Source organism: Hypanus sabinus, chromosome 14 (assembly GCF_030144855.1).
Source record: "Hypanus sabinus isolate sHypSab1 chromosome 14, sHypSab1.hap1, whole genome shotgun sequence".
NCBI classification, from domain to species: Eukaryota; Metazoa; Chordata; class Chondrichthyes; order Myliobatiformes; family Dasyatidae; genus Hypanus; species Hypanus sabinus.
This window is the reverse complement of record NC_082719.1, coordinates 52,291,900-52,312,628: the sequence shown is the minus strand read 5'-3', so window position 1 is coordinate 52,312,628 and position 20,729 is coordinate 52,291,900. Positions and strand designations below refer to the sequence as shown.

Sequence of the window (20,729 nt, the reverse complement as noted above, 5' to 3'; positions counted from 1 at the left end):
AATCAAGTAAAGCTGCTGGCTTGTATGATTGCATTAGTGTTGGGCCCATAACAGATCCTCAGAGATATTAACACCCAGGAGCTTAAAGCTACCCCCACTGTAGTCATCTGTAGTAATGAGGTGGTGATCATACCTACTAGTTTTGATTAGCAGCCCCTTTATCTTCAAAAGATTTTGAAGCAATCATGATTTCCAGGAGGATGGGTAAAAAGTTTCAGGAGAGGAATTACATTTTTTTAAAAAACCTTGGAAAAATCCAATGTCCTTGTTGACTTGAGTATCCGTGGCCCAAGACAACTGGATACAGGAAGGCATTAAGCACCTTGTCTGTTTCTGCTGAGAGCTCATGGAGGCCAAGTGCAACAGTAGAAGGAGCAACTACTAAGCAACAAGCTCCAGCTGTTGGCGAGACTACAGTCCTACACAGGGTGCATTAAACAGCTTGGAATCTAGTGGAACTTATGAAATTAAGATTCTGTTATTGCCTTGTTTTAGATATAATCAGGTTTAACATCATTGCCATATGTCATGAAATTTATTGTTTTGCAGCAGCAGTACATAGTAATAAAAATATAGGTTACAATAAGTATATATAAAAATAAATACAGTAATTAGTGCAAAAAGAGTGAAATACTGAGGAAGTGTTCATGGGTTCATTGTTCATTCAAAAATTTGATGTTGAGTGTGTCTTCAGGCTCATATACCTCATCCTTGATTTTAACAGTGAGAAGAGGGCAAGTCCTGGGTGATGGGGGTCCTTAATGATGGATGTCACTTTTATGAGGCATCGCCCTTTGAAGATGTCCAAAGGGCTAAGTTTAATACTTCCTGTAACTTTTTTTTCTAATCCTGTGCAATGGTCCCTCCATAGCAGACAGTGATGCAACAAGTCAGAATGCTTTCCACTTTACATTTGTAGATATTTGCGAGTATCTTTGGTGACATACCAAATGAGTCCAGACTCCTATGAAATATAGCTGCTGTCATCCATTCTTTGTAATTGCATCAATATGTTGGGCTCAGGATAGATCCTCAGAGATGTTGACACCCAGGAACTTGAAACTGCTCACCCTTGCCCCTTCCGATCCCTCAATGAGGACTAGTGTGTGTTCACTTGACACCCCCTTCCTGAAGTCCACAATCAATTCCTTGTTCATGTGATGTAACTATTCACGTCAGCTTATTATGTAACAGTTCATGTCTTGTAATTTATTAGTAGCGGAAAGCAAGATGTTCAAACTTAATATTTCAAAAGTAAATAGAACTTAAAAATGGCTCGCATACTATGTTCCTATTCCTCAACTTTTCAGAGAAATAATTCCTGACAATTTTTTAATTTCTTGCATGGGGTAAAGACATTCGCTATTAGGGCTTAAACGGTTTGCATGTTTATAAATATTAACAAAGAAAAATTGTTATGAGAGCATTGTTTCAGTCCTGTCTGTATTTTCTCAGACACAATCTTTTTTTAAACATAAACTTTTCTTCCCGCTCTTCGTTACAATAGAAATCGCGCAAGTACCATTTAACTTTGACAGAGGAGCTTGCCAGCGATACGAAAAAACATATTCTAGGTCATGTCAAAGTTTTCTTCAAGAAATGCAATATCCCTACCAATTCTCTAAAATTCTCTTCGATGACTAGAGGTGAAGAAATAACATTTGCAATTGCAAATTGCAAGAATTTTCAGCAGGACCGCACCACCTCACAAATGATCTAAACGCCTGGTCAGTCATTTCCTTCTCCAACTGTAGAAGTATCTGCAGTTCCTACATTGACCTCATTAGTCAGAATGGAAACCCAGTACACCATCCCATGGGACAATAAGAAGATTTAGTCAAAGGAACTGCTGGTAATATAATTTTCGAATAACACCCCCCCCCCCCACCTACCTACCTGCAAAACTAATCCATGCCTGAAGCTGGCACAGCACCGTGCAAACTGTGGCTAAAATCCATAGATTGGTAACGTAGTTCGACATTAACAGGCGAGTACGAGCTGTTCCGAAGATGCGGGCCGGGTTCGGAAATCTCGCACGTGATTGGGGAGAGCATGACTGAAGGTTGTGGGAGTCGGGCCCCACACTTCCCGTCGGATTGTGTTAATGCTGCTCCATAGCAACGGCGAACACACCGACTCCGGGTAGGTGCTCGTAGCGTTTTTAAATGGCAAGACATTTCGGGAGAATGTGCGGTAAAACTTTTACATGTCTTTTGCACTTCCTGACACAAATGGCTTCGGTAATCTTCAATCGGGCACCGGCGCTCTTGACGTCCGGCAACTTTGCACGGATTACGTATTTAAGTGAGAGAAGTGGGCCAGTTTTAAAATTTTGGTTAACAACTTGTCCGATTCCCTACCGATACGTGTAATCTTTTAAAGTTTTGACTTAAAAGTTTGGTGGCACGGTGGCGTAACGCTTTCCAGCGCAAGGGATTGGAATTCAATTCCCGCTGCTGGTAGTAAGAAGTTTGTTCATTACCCCCGCGACAACGTGGTTTTCTCTGGGTGCACTGGTTTCCTCCTACATACATTCCAAAGACCTTATCTCCATTCTACATGGACATTCCTCTATTCTGAGACTGCTCTCTGGCCGTAGACCCGCCCCCAAACACAAACACTCACTCCCTTCCTATAGGAAACACCCTCTCTCCATAGCCACTCTATCGAGACCCGTCAACATTCGATAGGTTCCACTGCCACCCCCACCCCTCATTCTTCTAAATTCCGGTGAGTACCGGCCCAGAGCCATCCAACAGCCCTCGTATGATAAACCGTTCAATCCCCGAATCATGTTCCGTGAGCGTCCTTTGTCAGCACACCCTTTCTTAGATAACGGGCCCAAAACTGCACACAGTACTCCAAGTGAGGCCTCACCGGTGCCTTATAAAGTCTCAGCATTACGCCCCCCTTGTTTTATATTCTTGTCCTCCTTGGGTGTTTTCACCCAGTAGGGTGGTTACAATCTGTAACGCATTGCTTGAGAAGGTTATGGAGGCAGATACTTAAACAACTAGACAAGCACTTGAATTGTCAAGGCACAGGATGCTATGGCTGATTGCTTGTAAATAGGATTAGTGCAAATAGGTGCTTGATGGTTGGTAAGCATAATGTGGACTAAGAAACCTGCTTCTGTACTTAATGGCTCAGTAACTCATGGGTGCAGTGGACATGGACATGGACATCATAAATGATTATAAGACTACTGGTGTAAAATTAGTGGGATATTATACCTGCGCATGATTAAAATGTGACTTTGAAAGGAGAAAATGGATAGGGATGGGGGGGGGGTGAAGTTATCCCACAGGCAATGATCCCTCACTGAGTAGAGACATTCATGTACAATAGGTGAGACTTGACGATCATCAGGCTACTGTCTGCAACAAATATACAGAATGTGAAAACTCTTTATCAAGCTGGAAATCTGGAGAATGTGAAGCATCAAATGGAATGGGATTGGATGTTTTGATTCTGATGAAGACAAACTGATTTATTCAGGTAGTGATAAACATGACTGAGGTGTGGGAATGAAAGAAGCTAAAGCCTTATGGGATATTTGGGCATTATCAGACGGAGTACTACAGAAGACATAGGAAGTTTTTTATGAAATCTTGCTAGAAGCAAAGGACCACTGCAAATCACAAGATATCATTATGGTGGTAGGAGAGGTGAATGCCAAAGTTGGACAACAACGAGATGGTGATATTGTCAGCAGATTGGGATTGGGAACCAGGAATGACAGAGGTGAGTGATTTACAAATTGGTGTGGTGCGAATGATCAGATAACAAACACATGGTTGAAGTAGAACATATAGTAAGAAGATAGTGAACTTGGAGAAGCCCAGGTCAATATTGCAATCAAATAGACAGGTCACAATCAGCAAGCATTTTAGGAATGCCATCCATTCAAGGCATATCCAGGAGCAGACTGTGAGAGTCACCATGTTCCAGTGATATACAATTAAGCTTAGATAGTTAAAGAAGTCTAAGGGTTTTACCTAATTAGATCTGGCTTGCTTGAAAGATCCAGACATGAAAATTAAATGCAATTTAGCAGTGAAGAACAGATATGAAGTTCTCACAGTGGAGAATGCACCAAATTGGTTAAAATTTTTAAAAGGCAGTCATGAATGAAGTGATACTGAAAAAGAGAAAAGAGAAGAAAAATGGATTACAGATGAAATTCTGGATCTAATGAAAGAAAAACAGAAAGTCACACCAAAGATCAGTGATAAATATAAAACTGTGAACAAAGAAATCAAGCAAAAATGAAGGGAGGCTAAGGGCCAATGGATAAATAAAGAACGTACAAAGGTAAAGAAACTGAAAAATTCTGGCAATATGCACAAGAGGGCGAGGACACTGGCAGGTGCTAATTCTTGAACATCTAGTGGATGTTTGAAGGTGAAAGATGGATTGATACACATGAAAAAGCAGATATACAGGCTAGATGGTTTGAATACATTGTCAACTTGTTTAAAGATATGAGACGAGAGAAGCCAACAATTAGACCATAAGATATAGGAACAGTATTAGGCCATTTGGCCCATCAAGTCTGATCCACCATTTCATCATGGTTGATCCAATTTGACTCTCAGCCCATATCTCCTGCTTCTCCACATATCCCCTCATACCCTGACCAATCAAGAAGTTATCAACCGCTTCCTGTGGCAAAGAATTCCACAGATTCACCTCTTGCTGGCTAAAGAAATTCATCCTGATTCCTCCTCATCTCCATTCTAAAAGGGTGCCCCACAGTTTGAGGCTGTGTTCTCCCACCAGATGGAGCATCTTCCCTATCCACTCTATCAAGGCCTTTCATCATTTGATAGGATTCGAAGAGATCACCCTTCTTTCTTCTGAATTCCAGTGAACACAGCCACAGAACCATCAAATGCTCTTCATATCCTGGAATCATTTTTTAGACCACTTTTGAACCCTCTCCAGTTTCAGCACATTTATTTTATTCATGAAATGAATGCTAACATTGGATTTGCCTTCCTCACCACAGACTCAATCTGCAAGTTAACCTTTAGGGAAGCCTGCACAAGGACTCCCAAGTCCCTTTGCTCCTCAGATTTTTGTATTTTCTCTCCATTTGGAAAATAGCCAACCCTTTAATTTCTTCTACTTAAGTGCATGACCATACAGTTCCCGACACTCTATTGCATCTGGCATTTCTTTGCCATTTCTTCTTATTTGTCTGAGTCCATTTGTAGCCTCTCTACCTCCTCAAAACTACTCGCCCCTCCACCTATCATCATATTGCCTGAAAACTTTGCAACAGAGCCATCAATTCCATTATCCAAATCATTGACAGAAAACATAAAAAGGATCAGTTCTAGCACATACCTATAAATTCCAAATGTTAAAAGGCTTGAACAGATTAAATATGGCAAAGTTATTTCCCATGGTAGGGAATTCTAGGACAAGAGGGCACAACTTCAGGATTGAACTTTTAGAACTGAGATGCAGAGAAATTTCTTTAATCAGAGGCTGGTAAATCTGTGGAATTTATTGCTACGAGTGGCTGTAGAGGCCAAGTCATTGGGTGTATTTAAGGCAGAGATAGGTAGGTTCTTGATTAGTCAGGGCATCAAAGGGTATGGGGTGAAAGTAGAGGAGTAGGGATGACTGGATGAAGTGGATCAGCCCATGATTGAATGGTGGAGTAAACTCAATGGTCCGAGCGCCTTACTTTTTTTCCTATATCTGATGGTCTTAAGGTCTTATACGACATGGGAGCAGAATTGGGCTATTGTCCCATCGAGTCTGCTCTGCCATTCCATCATGGCTGATCCATTTTTCCCCTCCTGAGCCCCATTTGCCAGCCTTCTCCCCATAACCTTTGATGCCTTGTCCAATCAAGAACCTATCAATCTCCACCTTAAATACACCCAATGACCTGGCCTCCAGCTGCCTGTCGTAACAAATTCCACAAATTCATCATCGTCTAGCTAAAGAAATGTCTGCACATCGCAGTTTTAAATGCATGCCCTCTATCCTGAGGCTGTGCCCTCTTGTCCTATACTCCCCCACCATATCCTTTCCAAATTTACTTTGTCTAGGCCTTTCTACATTAGAAAGGTTTCAATGAGATCCACACCCATCCTTCTAAATTCCATTGAGTACAGGCCCAGAGCCATCAAACATCCTCATTGATAACCCTTTTATTCCCAGAATCATCCTGGTGATCCTTCTATGAACCTTCTCCTCCACCAGCACATCTTTTCTTAAATGAGGAGCCCAAAACTGTCCACAGTACTCAAGGTGAGGCCTCACCAGTGACTTATAAAGCCTCAACATCAAATCCCTTTGTATCTCAGATTTTTGGATTTTCTCCCTGTTTAGAAAATAGTCCGTACATTTATTTCTACTACCAAAGTGCATGACCATGCATTTTTCGATATTGTATTTCATTTACCACTTCCTTGCCCATTCTGCTAATCTGTCTAAGTCCTTCTGCAGCCTACGAGTTTCCTCAAAACTACCTACCCCTCTACCAATCTTCATATCATCTGTAAACTTGGCAAAAAGCCACCTATTCCATCATGTAAATCACTGATATACAACATAAAAAGAAGTGGTCCCCCAATAACCCCTGCGGACCACCACTAGTCACTGGCTACAAACCAGAAAACAATCTTTTATTCCCACTCACTGACTCCTACCGATCAGCCAATGCTCTAACCATGTTAGTAACATGTTACTATAATACCATGGTACTGTAATACCATGGGCCCTTAACTTGGTAAGCATCCTCATATGTCAAAGGCTTCTAATAGTATAAATATACAACATCCACTACGTCCTCTTTATCTATCCTCAAAGAATTCCAACAGGTTAATCAGGCAAGATTTTCCCTTGAGGAAACCATGCTGAGTTTGTCCTATATTGTCCTATGTCACCAAGTACTCCATCACCTCATCCTTAACAATTGACCCTAACAGTTTCCCAACCACTGAGATCAGGCTAACTGGCCTATAACTTCCTTTCTGCTCCCTTCCTCCTTTCTCAAATAGTATAGTGACATTTACAATTTTCCAGTCCTCTGGCACTATGTTTGAGTCCAATGATTTTTGCAAGATCATTACTAATCTCTGCTGCTACCCTAGGGTTCATCTGGTCCAGGTGACTTGTATACCCTGAGGTCTTTCAGCTTTTTGAGCAGCTTCTCCCTTATAATAGTAACTGAACTCAGTTCCCTTCCTTCACACCCTTCAACTTCTGGCACACTGCTAGTGTCTTCCACAGTGAAGATTGATGGAAAATACTCATTTAGTTCATCTGCCATCTCCTTGTCCCCTGTTAGTATTTCTCCAGCCTCATTTTCTGGTGGTCCTATATTCACTCTCATCTCATATTTTTTATATACTTGGAAAAGCTCTTACTCTCCACTTTGATATTGTTTGCTAACTTGCTTTCACGTTTTATCTTTTCCCTCCTAATGATTCTTTAAGTTGCTTTCTGTAGGTTTCCAGTTCCCTATATTCCTGTTATTTTTTTCTTTCTTATATGCTCTCTCTTTTGCTTTTACATTAGCTTTGACTTCCCTTGTAAGCCACAGTTATACAATTTGCCATTTGAGTATTTTTTCACTTTTGGAATACATCTATTTTGCACCTTCCTCATTTTTCCCAGAAACTCACACCATTGCTGCTCTGCTGTCATCCCTGCCAGCATCTCCTTCCAACTTACTTTGGCCAACTCCTCTCTCACGCCAGTGTAATTTTGTTTACTCTACTGAAAAACTGCTGTCAGACTTAGTTTTCACTCTAACAAATTTCAAGTTGAACTTCATCATATTGTGATCACTGTCCCCTAAGGGTTCTTTTACCTTAAGCTCCCTAATAGGCTCTAGTTTATTACATAACACCCAATTCAGTATAGCTAATCCCCTAGTAGGCTCAATTACAAATTGGTCTAAAAAGCCATCTCACAGGGATTCAACAAACTTGCTCTCTTGAGATCCATTTCCAACCTGATTTTTCCCAATCAACTTGCATGTTGAGATCTCCCATGACTATCATAACATTGCCCTTTTGACACACCTTTTCTATTTCTCATTGTAATCTGTGGTCCCATTTCAGCTGCTGTTGGGAGGCCTGTATATAATTGCCATCAATGTCCTTTTACCCTTGCAGTTTTTTAACTCAACCCACAAGGATTCAACTTCTTCTGACACTATGTCACACCTTTCTACTAATTTGATGCCATTCTTTACCAGCAGAGCCACAGTACCCCCTCTGTTTACCCTCCTATCCTTCTAATACAACATATAACCTTGGACATTTAGCTCCCAGCTATAACTTCCTTCAGTCATGATTCAGTGATGGCCACAACCTCATACCTGACAATCTGTAGTAGATCATCCACCTTATTTCTTATACTCCATGCTTTGAGATATAACACTTTGAGTACTGTATTTGCTACCTTTTTTGATTCGGCATCCCTAATGCACTGATACTCTTCCTGCTGGCTCCAATTTTGTCCTATCATCTGCCTGCCCTTCTCAACAGTCTGACTGCATGCTACCTTTGGTTTTCTAACCATCATCCTATCCTGAATTCCATCACTGTGATTCCCACCACCCCCCACCGCCAAATTAGTTTAAAACCTCCCCAACAGCTCTAACAAAACTGCCCATGAGAATATTGGTCCCCCTTTGGTTCAGGTGCAACCCGTCACTTTTGTATAGGTCATACCTGCCCCAGAAGAGATTCCAATAATCCAAGAACCTGAAGTCCTGTCCCCTGCACCAGCTTCTCAGTCACGCATCTATCTTCCAAGTCAACTTGTTCTTACCCTCATGAGTGCGTGGCACAGATATCAATCTGGAAATTACTACCCGGGTGGTCCTGTTTCTCAGCTTTCTGCCTAGCTCTCTAACTTCTCTTTGGGATCTCTTTGCATGTCCTTCTTAAGTCATTGGTACCAATATTTACCGAGACGTGTAGCTGCTCTCCCTCCCCCTCCAAAATGCTGTGGACGCAATCTGAGACATCCCCGACCCTGGCACCAAGGGGTGCTCTGCACTAACTGCCTATTCACATTTCTCCTGACCGTCACCCAGCTACTTGCCTCCTGCAGTTTAGGGGTGAGTACTTCCCTGTTAGTCTGATCGATGATCTCCTCACTCTCCCATACAAACCAAAGGTCATCCAGCTGCTGCTCCAGATCCCTAACATGGTCTTCAAGGAGTGCAGCTGGATGCACTTCACGCAGTGGTACTTCATCCCTGTGGAACACTACTAGTCACTGGCAGCCAGCCAGAAAAGGCTCCCTTTATTCCCATTCTTTCCCTCCTGACAATCAGTCACTGCTTTATCCATGCTAGAATCTTTCCTGTAATACCATGGGCTTGTATCTTGTAAAGCAGCCTCATGTGTGGCACCCTGTTCAAGGCCTTCTGAAAATCCAAGTACACACCATCAACCAATTCCCCTTGGTCTATCCTGCTTGTATTTTCCCTTGAAGCTTATCTTTCATGAGCCTCCAGGTACCCTGAGACCTCATCCTTAATAATAGACTCCAATATCTTCCCAACCACTGAGTTCATCCTTTCTTCTGCCTTCCTCCCTTCTTGAAGAGCAGAATGACATCTACAATTTTTCAATCTTCTGGAACCATTCCAGAATCTAATGATTTTTGAAAGATCATTACTAATGCCTTCACAATCTCTTCAGCCCCTTCTCAGAACTCTGGGATGCAGACCATCTGGTCCAGATAACTTATCAATCTTCAGACCTTTCAGTTTCAATAACCTTCTCTCTAGTTATGGTAACTTCACACACGTCACACCCCCAATACCTGGAACTTGCACTATACTGTTGGTGTCTTCCACAGTGAAGACTGGTGAAAAATACTTATTTAGTTCATCCTCTGTTTCCTTGTCTCCTGTTATTACCTCTCCAGCCTCATTGTTCAGTGGTCTGAAATTCATTCTCACCTGTCTTTTACACTCTATGTATCTGAAAAAACTTTTGGTGTCCTCTTTAATATTATTAGCTAGCTTACTTCTGTATTCAGTCGTTACCTTCTTACTTACTTTTTTAGTTGTGTTTTGTTGGTTTTTTAAAGGGATGTATATATCCCGTGCCTTCTAAATGGCTTCCAGAAATTTTAGCCATCGCTGCTCTGTCATCATCTCTGCCAGTGTTCTTTTCCGATCAGTTCTGGCCAACTCCTCGCTCACGCCTCTGTAATTCCCTTTACTCCACTGCAATACTGTTACATTCTCCTTATCAATTTTAAGCCTGAATTCAATCATATTATGATCACTTGCCCTTTAGGGTTCTTTTATCTTAATCTCACTAATCAATTCTGGTTCATTGCACAACACCCAATCCAGAATAGCTGATCCTCTAGTGGGCTCAACCATGAGCTGCTCTAAAAAGCTATCTCATAAGCACTCTGGAAATTACCCCTCCTGTAATTCAGCACCAACCTGATTTCCCCAACCTACTTGCATATTGAAGTTCTCCATGACTACTGTAATATTACCCTTCTGGCATGGATTTTCTATCTCCTGTTGTAATTTATAAGCCACTTCCTTGCTACTGTTTGGGGATCTGTATACAACTCCCATCAGAGTCTTTTTATCCTTGTAGTTTCTTAATTCTATCCTCAATGATTTAACACTTCTGACCCTATGTCACCTCTTTTTAAATGATTTGATTTCATTTTTTACCAATAGAGCAACACTGCCCCCTCTGCCTTCCTGCCAATCCTTTCAATACAATGTGTATCCTTGAACATTAAACTTCCAGCTATAATCTTTCAGCCACGATTCAGTTATGCCTACAGCATCATCCCTGCCAATCTACAATTGTGCTGCAAGTTCATCTACCTTATTCTGTATACTGCAGTCAGATCCAACACCTTCAGTCCTGTATTCACCCCTCTCGATTTTGTCCACCTCTTATGTTGCAACTCACTCTATTGATTGCAACCTTGCCCGATCAACAGCCTCTCCTCACTGCACATTCCCTCTGTTTGTAAACCAGTTACCTCATCCAAAGCACTATTATCTGCTTTTCCTACGATACATCTCGTCTTGAGATATTGGCACCTCAGGATACTAGTTGCACCACGTTCAATCTTTTGATTCCAACCTTTGTCTGAGGTCTTACCGACATCTGCCTCCACAACCTCTCCACTAACTGTGTCTGGCACTCTGGTTCCCATCCCCCTGCAACACCGGCTTAGACCCTACCGTGCAGCACTAACAAACCTTCCCGCTAGGATATTAGTCTTTTAGTTCAGGCGCAAACTGTCCCTTCTGTACAGGTCCCATCTTCTCTGGAAGAGAGCCCAATTATCCAAAAATCTTATGCCCTCTCACCTATCCAACACCTTAGCCACGTATTAAGCTATATAATCTTCCTAGTTCTAGCCTCACTTGCACATGGCATAGGTAGGAATCTTGAGATCACAACCCTGGAGATCCTGCCATTTTATATAGTACCTAACCCCCTGAACTCCCTACGCAGAGCCTTATCACTCATCCTGCCCATGTCTTGCTACCTACATGGGCCATGGCGTCTGGCTGTCTGAGGTATCCTGGACCCTGACACACAGGAGGCAACTGACCATCTGGGAATCTCGTTCTCACTCACAGAACCTCCTGTCCACTCTCCTAACTGACAAATCCCCTGTCACCACAGCTTGCCTTTTCTCCCCCCATCCCCCTTCTCTCCTGAGTCACAGATACAGACACTGTGTCAGAGACCTGACCACTGTGACCCTCCTCTGTTAGGTCATCCCACCCCTCATCAGCATCCAAAGTGATATACCTGTTCTTGAGAGGGATCGTCACAAGGGTACTTTCTCCACTAGCTTCTTAACTCCTTTCCAACTGTTACCCATTTTCCTGTGTCCTGCACCTCTCTATATGTCCTATCTGTTACCCTTTCAGCTCCCAAATGATCCAGAGGTCATCCATTTCCAGCTCAAACTCCTTAACGTGGTTTGTTAGAAGCCATGGCTGAATGCACTTCTTGCAGTTGTTGTCATCAGGGACACTGGAGGTCTCCCTGCTTCCCCATGTCCTGCAAGAGGAGTGTTTCACTAACCTGCATGGCATTTCTATTGTTCTAGCTAAGCAGATATAAAGAAGAGAAGGGAAAAAAAAAGCTAGATATTTTCTTTGCTTTCTCTGAGTGAAGCCTCGAAGTGCTAAACCCTCAAGATCAGCACTCTGATCTGTCCACTCAGACGATGGCTGCTGCACTTGCCCCTGCCTTCCTTTAATTTGCTCTTACTAATCAATCCCAGATGCTGATTGGTCACTGGTTAAAACTCAATTATGCTGCCGCAGCCAGCTGCTGTCTTTTATCCTCAGACAGTGGACCTGGTTGAAGTTCTTTCCTCTCCAAGCTTCTGATGGCAGGATTGGCCTCTGTGTGCAGTTTTGGTCTCCATACTTGAGGAAGGATACACTGGCTTTGGAGATGGTGCAGAGGAGGTTCACCAGGTTGATTCCAGAGGTGAAGGGGTTAACCTATGAGGAGAGACTGTGTAGCCTGGGGCTATACTCTATGGAATTCAGAAGAATGAGAGGGGATCTTATAGAAACATGAAAAGTTTTGAAAGGGATAGATAAGATAAAAGTATACTATGTTTCCATTGGTAGGTGAGACTGGAACTAGGGGACATTGCCTCAAGATTCAGGGGAGAACATTTAAGACGGAGATGAGGAGAAACTGTTTTTCCCAGAGAGTGGTGAATCTGTGGAATTCTCTGCCCAGGGAAACAGTTGAGAGTTCTTCATTAAATATTATTAAGATACAGTTAGGTAGGTTTTTTAGATAGTAAGGGAATTAAAGATTATGGGGAAAAGGCATGTAGATGGAGCTGACAGATCAGCCATGATCTTAATGAATGGTGGGGCAGACTCGATGGGCCGAATGGCCTCCTCCTGTTCCTATTTCTTGTGTTCTTATGTAAAGCTCTGTTACTAAGAACATAGGCAGCCCACTGATTGTGAAATCAGGAGTCAAAGCAGCTGTGGGGAAAGTGGAAAAAGAATAAAGCATTAGGACCAGATGGCATTGCTATAGAAATGACTGAAGCACTGGAAGATTTCCAGATTGAAAGGTTGACGGATTTGCTGAATGAAATAGATGATAATGGGGAAATACTTGAGGAAATCAGCAAGTCAGTATTTACTGCATTGCCAAAAAATCTTTGAGCGATTGAATGCAAGTTACACTGCACAATTAGTTTGATGAGTCATGTTAGAAAAGTCCTGCTGTGAATCATCATGTTGAGAGCAAGAAAAAGCATGAAACTAAAGCAGTGTGGCTTCATTGTTGATAGTGGAACGCAAAATGCAATCTTCATCCTTAGAATGATTTATGAGGGCACCATAGAGGTCTGGAAAGATGTATACCAATGTTTCATTGATTAAACAAAGGTGAGACATGAAGAACTTATAAAAATCCTTCAGCACTGGGCATTGATGGGAAAGATATCAGAATCATCAGAAATTTGTATTGGGAGCAAAGAGCAGGAATGAGAGTTGAAAATGAGACAAGTGATTTTGTCCGGATTAAGAGGGGAGTCAGACAGGGATGTGTTCTCTTGCCCCGGCCTATTTAATCTCTATAGCGAGAACATTCTAAGAGGAATTAGCAGTATTCCAGGCATGATAATTTGGATAACTTACGAAACAAAGGTGACACAGTGCTAATAGTTATTTCCAAAGAAGAGAACCTCCAGGAAATATGAATAAAGTCATCTAAGAACGTGCAAAGAGAGGATTGCCCATCAGCTGCACAAAAACCAGTTGTATGGTTGTCACAAAGAAGAAGGAAATACAGACATGCAAACTGAAAGTGAGTAACGAAACAGTGAAAGAATAAGAAAGTTCAATTACTTGGGGAACACGATACCATCTGACAGTGGAGCTGGTGTTGAGGTTAGAATAAGGATTGGTATTGATAAATCCACATTTGAGCAAGGTATTAAAAAATCATACTGTAATTTCCATGGGTACGAAACTGGGAAGTGTTGTGGTGCTATGTTCGTTCAAAACTAACCTATGGAAACAAATATTGGACAATATCAAAACAAAATGAGGGAAGACTCGAAGCTACAGAAAAGTGGCTTTTGAGAAGAATGATGCAAGTATTGTGGAAGCACAGTGTTGTGAAAAGCTGGAATAAGAAGAGAGCTGATATCATTGATCAGGCAATGGCAGCTAGAATTTCTGGGATGCACTAAGAGAAGCTCAAGTACCTAGCAGTGATGGGAAAAATTAATGGAAGAAAAAGTCACAGTTGGTAGATACACGAAGGGATGGGCAGTTAAAAGTTTTGAAGGGGTGATTAGAACTTCTCAGATGGAAGACCACCATTGCCCACGTCATACAACGTGGTATATATGTGTTCTCTCCTTTGGAGATTTTTACATTATTTTCCTCATTCCTGTTAGTTGCTGAGTTAATTTTACCTTTGTTGGAGATGTATTCGTTGTTACAATAAGTATAAAGTTATTTAGCTTGAGAAATTTTGTGACCCTTTTGAAAATTTCAGTTTTGTCACAGGTTGTTTGAAAAAAAAGACTCATAGACTCATAAGCATTAGTTTGGCGCTCAGCAGTAGAAGAAATTATTCAACAAATAATCTTTTACGATACGAATATAACATTTTAGGGCAGGACAGCCTGGCCCTGGTTATATTCACAGCTGTTTCTGATATAAAATGATTCAAGCTTTGCTTATATTCCATTGTGAGGATCTTTGCTATGCAATTCTATTTTTTTTAGATAGTGCTGTATGTCTATTGCTTTACACCATCTGCATTCTACATTTCCAGATAACACAGTAGAAAAGAAGAAAAGTTGCTTACCTTAGGAATATGTCTGAAAATTATTAATTACTGCAACATTGTGACTTAATTACTTTACTCAAATTTATCCATCTGACCTCTAAGAAAATGTGACATTCGAGCAAATTTTTCAATGTATGAAACTCAGTACTGACTGTCAAAACAAATTTATCATTCTGTTTAGAATCCAGTGCATTACCAGAACAGATGTTAAACTAAAAAGTTGATTGCAATGTTATTATCAGTCTAGAGGGTTTTTTTTTAACATTAACCTTTTTGATCTGTCCCAAGTACCTGAACTCTCCTCATACCTGAAATCTTTCATTCCCAGTAAATGTAATTTATTTTTATCTTTCTTGAAGAATGGTGCCGAGAGTGGTTTATAGTATCCCAGCTGTGACCTAACTAGTGACTGTTGCTTTTATATTTTGTTTGTCTAATAATGCAAAACACACTATGTAATTGTTTCATTAAATTATCCTGTTATCTTTATGTGTATGGGCATCCAATTTTTCTCATCTCACCTACAGTTTTTATGTAGATGACTTGCTGAGCTCCTCCAGCAATTTATGTATGTTACTCAAGATTTCCAACATCTGCAGAATCTCTTGTGTCTACAGTTTTCAAGCAATGCTTTTTATGTTATTCTTTCTTTCCATGTTAGTCAGCCTCATTGATCACTGCCTGCTGTTCCTTGGCCCAGTTCAGCATTCTGCATGCTATCCTGAAGTTCTAACCTCATCACCATCAATTGCCACATGTTAAAGAATTAAATTTTGAAGGCTTTAGACAGGAACTTGAAAAGGTTGATTAGGAGAGGATGTTTCAAAGTGGAAAGTGAGGTAGGGAGAGTTCAGGTACGGTATGTTCCAGTTAGAGTGAAGAGAGAGACGATCAGACTTTGGGAACCTTGATTGATGAGGCCCTGGTCAGGAACAAGAAGGAGACAGTTGACAAGTACAGGCAGCTAGAATCAAGCCTATCCCTTGAGGAGTATAAGAAATGAAGTTGTACACAAAAGATAAACCAGGAAGGTAAAAAGAGATTGGATAGCTTGGGCAAATAAGATACAAGATAATCCCAAGAAATTCTACATTGAGACCAAAAGAGTAACTAAGGAGAAAGTAAGTCCCCTTGGGGATCAATGTGGGCATCTATGTGTAGAATTAAAGGAGGTGGGTGATATCTTACATGAATATTTCTCATCTCAGTTGATCGTAGGAAAGAAGGAAAATGAACAGTGATACCCTGGAACATATCCACATATCCAACAAAAGAAGGCGTGCTGATGTTAAAGCATATTAAGTTGATCAACCAAATCTGACTGGACCAATATCCTGGGATCATTGTGGAAAGCTGGGGAAGAAATTGAAAGGGCCCTGGTAGATATATTTACATCAAGTTTAGCCATGGGTGAGTTACCAGAAGACTGGAGGGTGGAAAATGTTATCCCTTTATTTAGAAAGGAGAGGAAGGACAAGCCAGGGAACTACAGCTTAATGAGCCAAACAACAATGATGGGAAAGTTACAGATGGGTCTTCCATCATTTGGAAAGGCAAGGACTGAGGACACCACCAGGTTCAGGAACAGTTATTAACCCTTAACCATCAGGCTATTGAACCAAAGGGGATAACTTCACTCAATCACACTTGTCCCATCATTGATATGTTCTCATACCCAATAGAATCACTTTCCAGGACTCTTCATCTCATGTTCTTGATATTTATGTATTTGTTTATTCTTTTTGTATTTGCATTTTGTTGTCTTCTGCACACTGGTTGAACACCCAAGTTGAGCAGTCTTTCATTAATTCTGTTATGGTTATTATTATTCCATTGATGTATTGAGTATGCCTACAGGAAAAGGTATTGCAGGGTTGTATATGATGACATATCTGCACTTTGATAATAAGTTTGCCTTGAACTTTGAATAGGAATCATCTGCATGGCCTTATGCATGGGAGATCATGTCTCACAAATTTAATTGAGTTCTTTGAAGGGTGGCAAAGACTGATGAGGGCAAGGCAATGGATGTTGACCAATTGGCCATGCCTTTGACAAGATTCCACATGGTAGATTAGTCTGGAAGATTAAATCACATGGGATCCAGGGTGAGATGGGCAAAATTAGTTTGGTGATATAAGTCAGAAAGTGATAGTGAAGGGTTGCTTTTTTAGACTGGAGGCCTGTGATCAGTGGTGTGCCACAGGAATTGGTGTTAGGTCCACTAATGTTTGTCACCTATAATGATTTAAATGCGGGTTTTCCCAGGTCTGAAATGTCCAAGACCAGAGGGCGTGTATTTAAAAGGAGAGGGGACAAATTCAAAGATGTGCTGGGTGAGATTTTTACACAGACTGGTGGCTGCCTGGGGTGGTGGTGGAGGCAAATAGGACAGAGGTGTTCGAGAGGCTCTTGGTCAGGCACAGGAATGTGACGGAAGGCAAAGGATATGGACTATGTGTGTGTAGGCAGAAGGAATTAGTTTAGTTGGTGATGCACCATCAATAACTCACACTGAGACGTAAGGCGAGATATCGGCTTTTATTGACGGGAAGAAGGAACCAGGAGTGAGTGTTCATCATACTAAGTCCTGGAGACTGAGGCCGAGCGTCAGGCCTCAGATCGTCTTTATACAGGGGCCTGTGGGAGGAGCCACAGGAGCAGTCAGCAAGGGGCGTGTCCAGACAGGCAGTTCACCACAGTTGGGCATTCAGTTACTAGCTTAATTATGAATAAACTTCTCAGGCTTCCAACTGCGCGCAGGTATCAATTTTACCTTTCTGCATACTCTTGGCATCCTCTGCACAGGATGCTTTCCACGCAGTAAACTTAGATATGCTATGGTTGGTCTCCACTTCTAAATAGTTAATGTATATAGTAACAGTTGCAGGCCCAGCAATGGCCCCTGCAGCATCTTACTGATCACTGGTTGCTAACCAGAGAAATACTCTCTGCCGCTGTTGGTTAACCAATCCTCTGTACATGCCAAAACATTATTCCCAAGTCCTTGTATTCTTATCTCATGGATATGCCTTTTATGTAGCACCTTATGGAAATTCAAGTATACAACATTCATCTGTTCCTCTCTATCCACTGTGCTCATTATATCCTCAAAGAACTCCAGTAAGTTTGATAGTGCCTCTGTTTTTGTTTGATGCTGCTTTGAGTGAAATTGAGAGTATGTAGGTCACTACTTCAAGGTCTTCTAACTGGACATTTAGCTCGATTTTAGCCATTGTCTTCAAGAATGTCACCCTTTGGGGACATTCTTTCACCCAAGGGAAAGAAACCAACAGTCTTCCAGAATAATGAAATCTATTGCCATGACCTTCATGTGTCCATCCACCAAAGTCATGTATCTTTCTGTTGACAGAATTCATGAACTGACATTATAAGTGTATCCTGAACAGTGGCTAAAGGATCTGCCTCTTGTAATCGTAAAATAACTGGTATTGAATCATTGGCCCCACTTCATCGTGTCAGCTCTTGGTGCTGGGTGTTGCCACCGTTACAGGCCTTCAAAGTATGTCATTCGCCCACCACACTTGTTGACACCACTGACAAGGTCAGCTGTGCTAACACAGGTCCCCTTGTGTGGACATGAGAAAACTCCTGTTTGATTTCAGGGACTTATCACATCACCGTCTAAGTGATGAACTTCCCCCTAAATACTTCATCTTTCATCTTAACCCATGACTTCTTGTTGTCGTCTCTCTCAACCAGAGGAAAAAATGCTTGCATCACATTCACCCTGTCTATACTCCTAATAATTCTTTATTCCTTTATGAAATCTCTCTTATTCTGCTACATTCCAGGGAACAAAATTCTAACCTATTCAACCTTTCCCTATAACTCATAGTCTCAAGTCCTTGTAATTTTTCTCTATACTCTTTCAATTGTATTGATGTCATTCCTGTAGGTAGGTGACCAGAATGGTATGTAATACTCCAAGTTTGGCCACACCTACGCCTTATACAAGTTCAACATAACATCGCAACTCCAGTATTCAGTGGTCTGATTTAGGAAGGTCAATGTGCCAAGAGCTCTCTTTATGACCCTATCTCTACCTGTGATGCCACTTTCAGGAAGTTATCCTGGGGCCCTGCATCATGACCATGCTGAAGCCCTATGTAAGTAGGGGAAGGAGTGCAGCACTTCACAAACTATCTACCCATTTACCCTATCAGGTACTTCCTGCCTTTCTGTTGCTGTTCCCCCAATGGCCCCCTGGCTTATTTACCTTCTGATTGCAATAAGAAAAAGGCTATTCAGCCCATCATGTTCATGCAGTCCTATTAGTCCCATTTTGCACCTTTTCATTTTTCTCAGTACTTCATGAAACTTGCCCTCAACTCATCTTTGTTGCTTTTGTCACTTAGCTAATCTATGGATTATTTTATAGTTGCTATTTAGTCAAAACACATTTTTGGGATAGGGAGGAAAACCACAAAGTTATGAGGAGAACAAGACAGAAGCACAGAGAGGACTTGAAGTCAGGACAGAACCTGAGTCCCTGTCAGCAGCATTAACTGCAATGTAACTTCAGAGCCTAAAAAAACAGCAAATCATCTTCAGTGCCAAGAGATTGCTAAGAAGAAGGTGCTATTTCGGCACAGATGCACAAGCTGTTAGCATAAGTAGCTGTTAAGAATTCTAAAAATATCTTTCAGCACAGAATGCATTTTTTTTTGAATGGATAGATCATTTTCCTATTCTGTCTAGGATGAACATGAGGATTTTCACCAGGAATGGATAGATGTGACCCCAGTTTTAAATTCGCTTGCTTCTGATCGGCAGTAATTTGGACGCTGACTGCTCTTATAAAGGAATATATAGGGTTTTCGAGTGCCAGATTGGTTTGTACTATCAATAATAAACATGTCAATTGAATTGATGCTTAGCTCATCTCCCTATGCCTCAGATTGGAAGTAGAAGTCAGATGCTATTGGAATGTAGCTTCTTGTTACGGAATATAAAATATATGTACTCTTTTCAACATTTTTAAACCTGGAGTAACCCAGATTTCATATGTAAGCCTCAAAAGTGAAGGTTCATGCAATAAGATTCTTCCAAAAGTGATCCTGCTTTTTCAAATTCTGGATTGACCTTTTATCACAATAAGCAAATTATAATATCCAAAAATCCAGCAAATCTGGAATTTTGATCATGATCGATTGGCAAATTTTAATATCCAAAAATCCAGCAAATCTGGAATTTTGATCATGATGGATTGGCAGATTTTCCGGACTTTTCAGGCTTTGGAGAGGAAAACAATCTTGGTTAGTTGTGCAAAGTGGATGTGTTGTGCATTTAATAATTCTGTAATATTTGAATAATATTGTAAATATATTGTTTGATTAAGCATTCGTTCTTTTAAATAATTCATTATGGATTATATATATAAAAATCTATGAATTTTATATGTCATGATGTTACCACGTGATATATGTACGACTCGTTTAAAGTAAACAGGAACTGAGACTCACATCTCCTGGCTGTCTTGTTTTCTTTTGAATTGAACGTTTTGAAGTTACAAAACAGAACAATGGTGACGAGGTAATTTTGAAATGAAACTGAGACCACTACATACCCACTGAGGTGCAGCGAAATGGTCGAGTTTAAAAAAAAAAGCAGCACAGTGCTTGTTCTTTGGAATGGAAGTCACAATTGAGTTTTAAAAAAGGCAGAATACAGAAGAATTCATGGGTTCGTAAACAGTGACTATTGGGTGATAATAATCATAAAGAAAGCAGAAATAGCTGGTTTCATTGGAAAGATTGATGCATTTGATTACAAAAGAGGTAACTGGATTTTATATACTGAACAGATTGAGCAGTATTTTTAAAACAACTGGGAATAGCCGATGCGAAACAAGTGCCAATTTTGCTGAGTACG

General features: G+C 41.0%; 1 protein-coding gene and 1 long non-coding RNA gene across 5 annotated transcripts in view; one reads left to right on the top strand and one right to left on the bottom strand.

Moving 5' to 3' along the window:
- Nucleotides 1–1,998, bottom strand: part of LOC132404749 (uncharacterized) — a 63,730-nt gene extending 61,732 nt beyond the window's left edge. Inside the window, exon 1 of the long non-coding RNA XR_009515665.1 lies at nucleotides 1,897–1,998. This is a non-coding gene — a long non-coding RNA (uncharacterized LOC132404749). The remainder of the gene's footprint in view (nucleotides 1–1,896) is intronic.
- The window catches only part of LOC132404747 (uncharacterized), a 77,169-nt gene continuing 58,418 nt past the window's right edge, over nucleotides 1,979–20,729 (top strand). For 3 of the 4 annotated variants that reach the window (XR_009515663.1, XM_059989192.1, XM_059989194.1), the window contains exon 1: nucleotides 2,159–2,304. Coding sequence is in view for 2 of the 4 variants with exons in the window: in XM_059989192.1 (XP_059845175.1) it covers nucleotides 2,166–2,304 (139 nt within the window). In the remaining 2 variants the exon portion in view is untranslated. The other variant, XM_059989193.1, reaches the window with a different exon arrangement.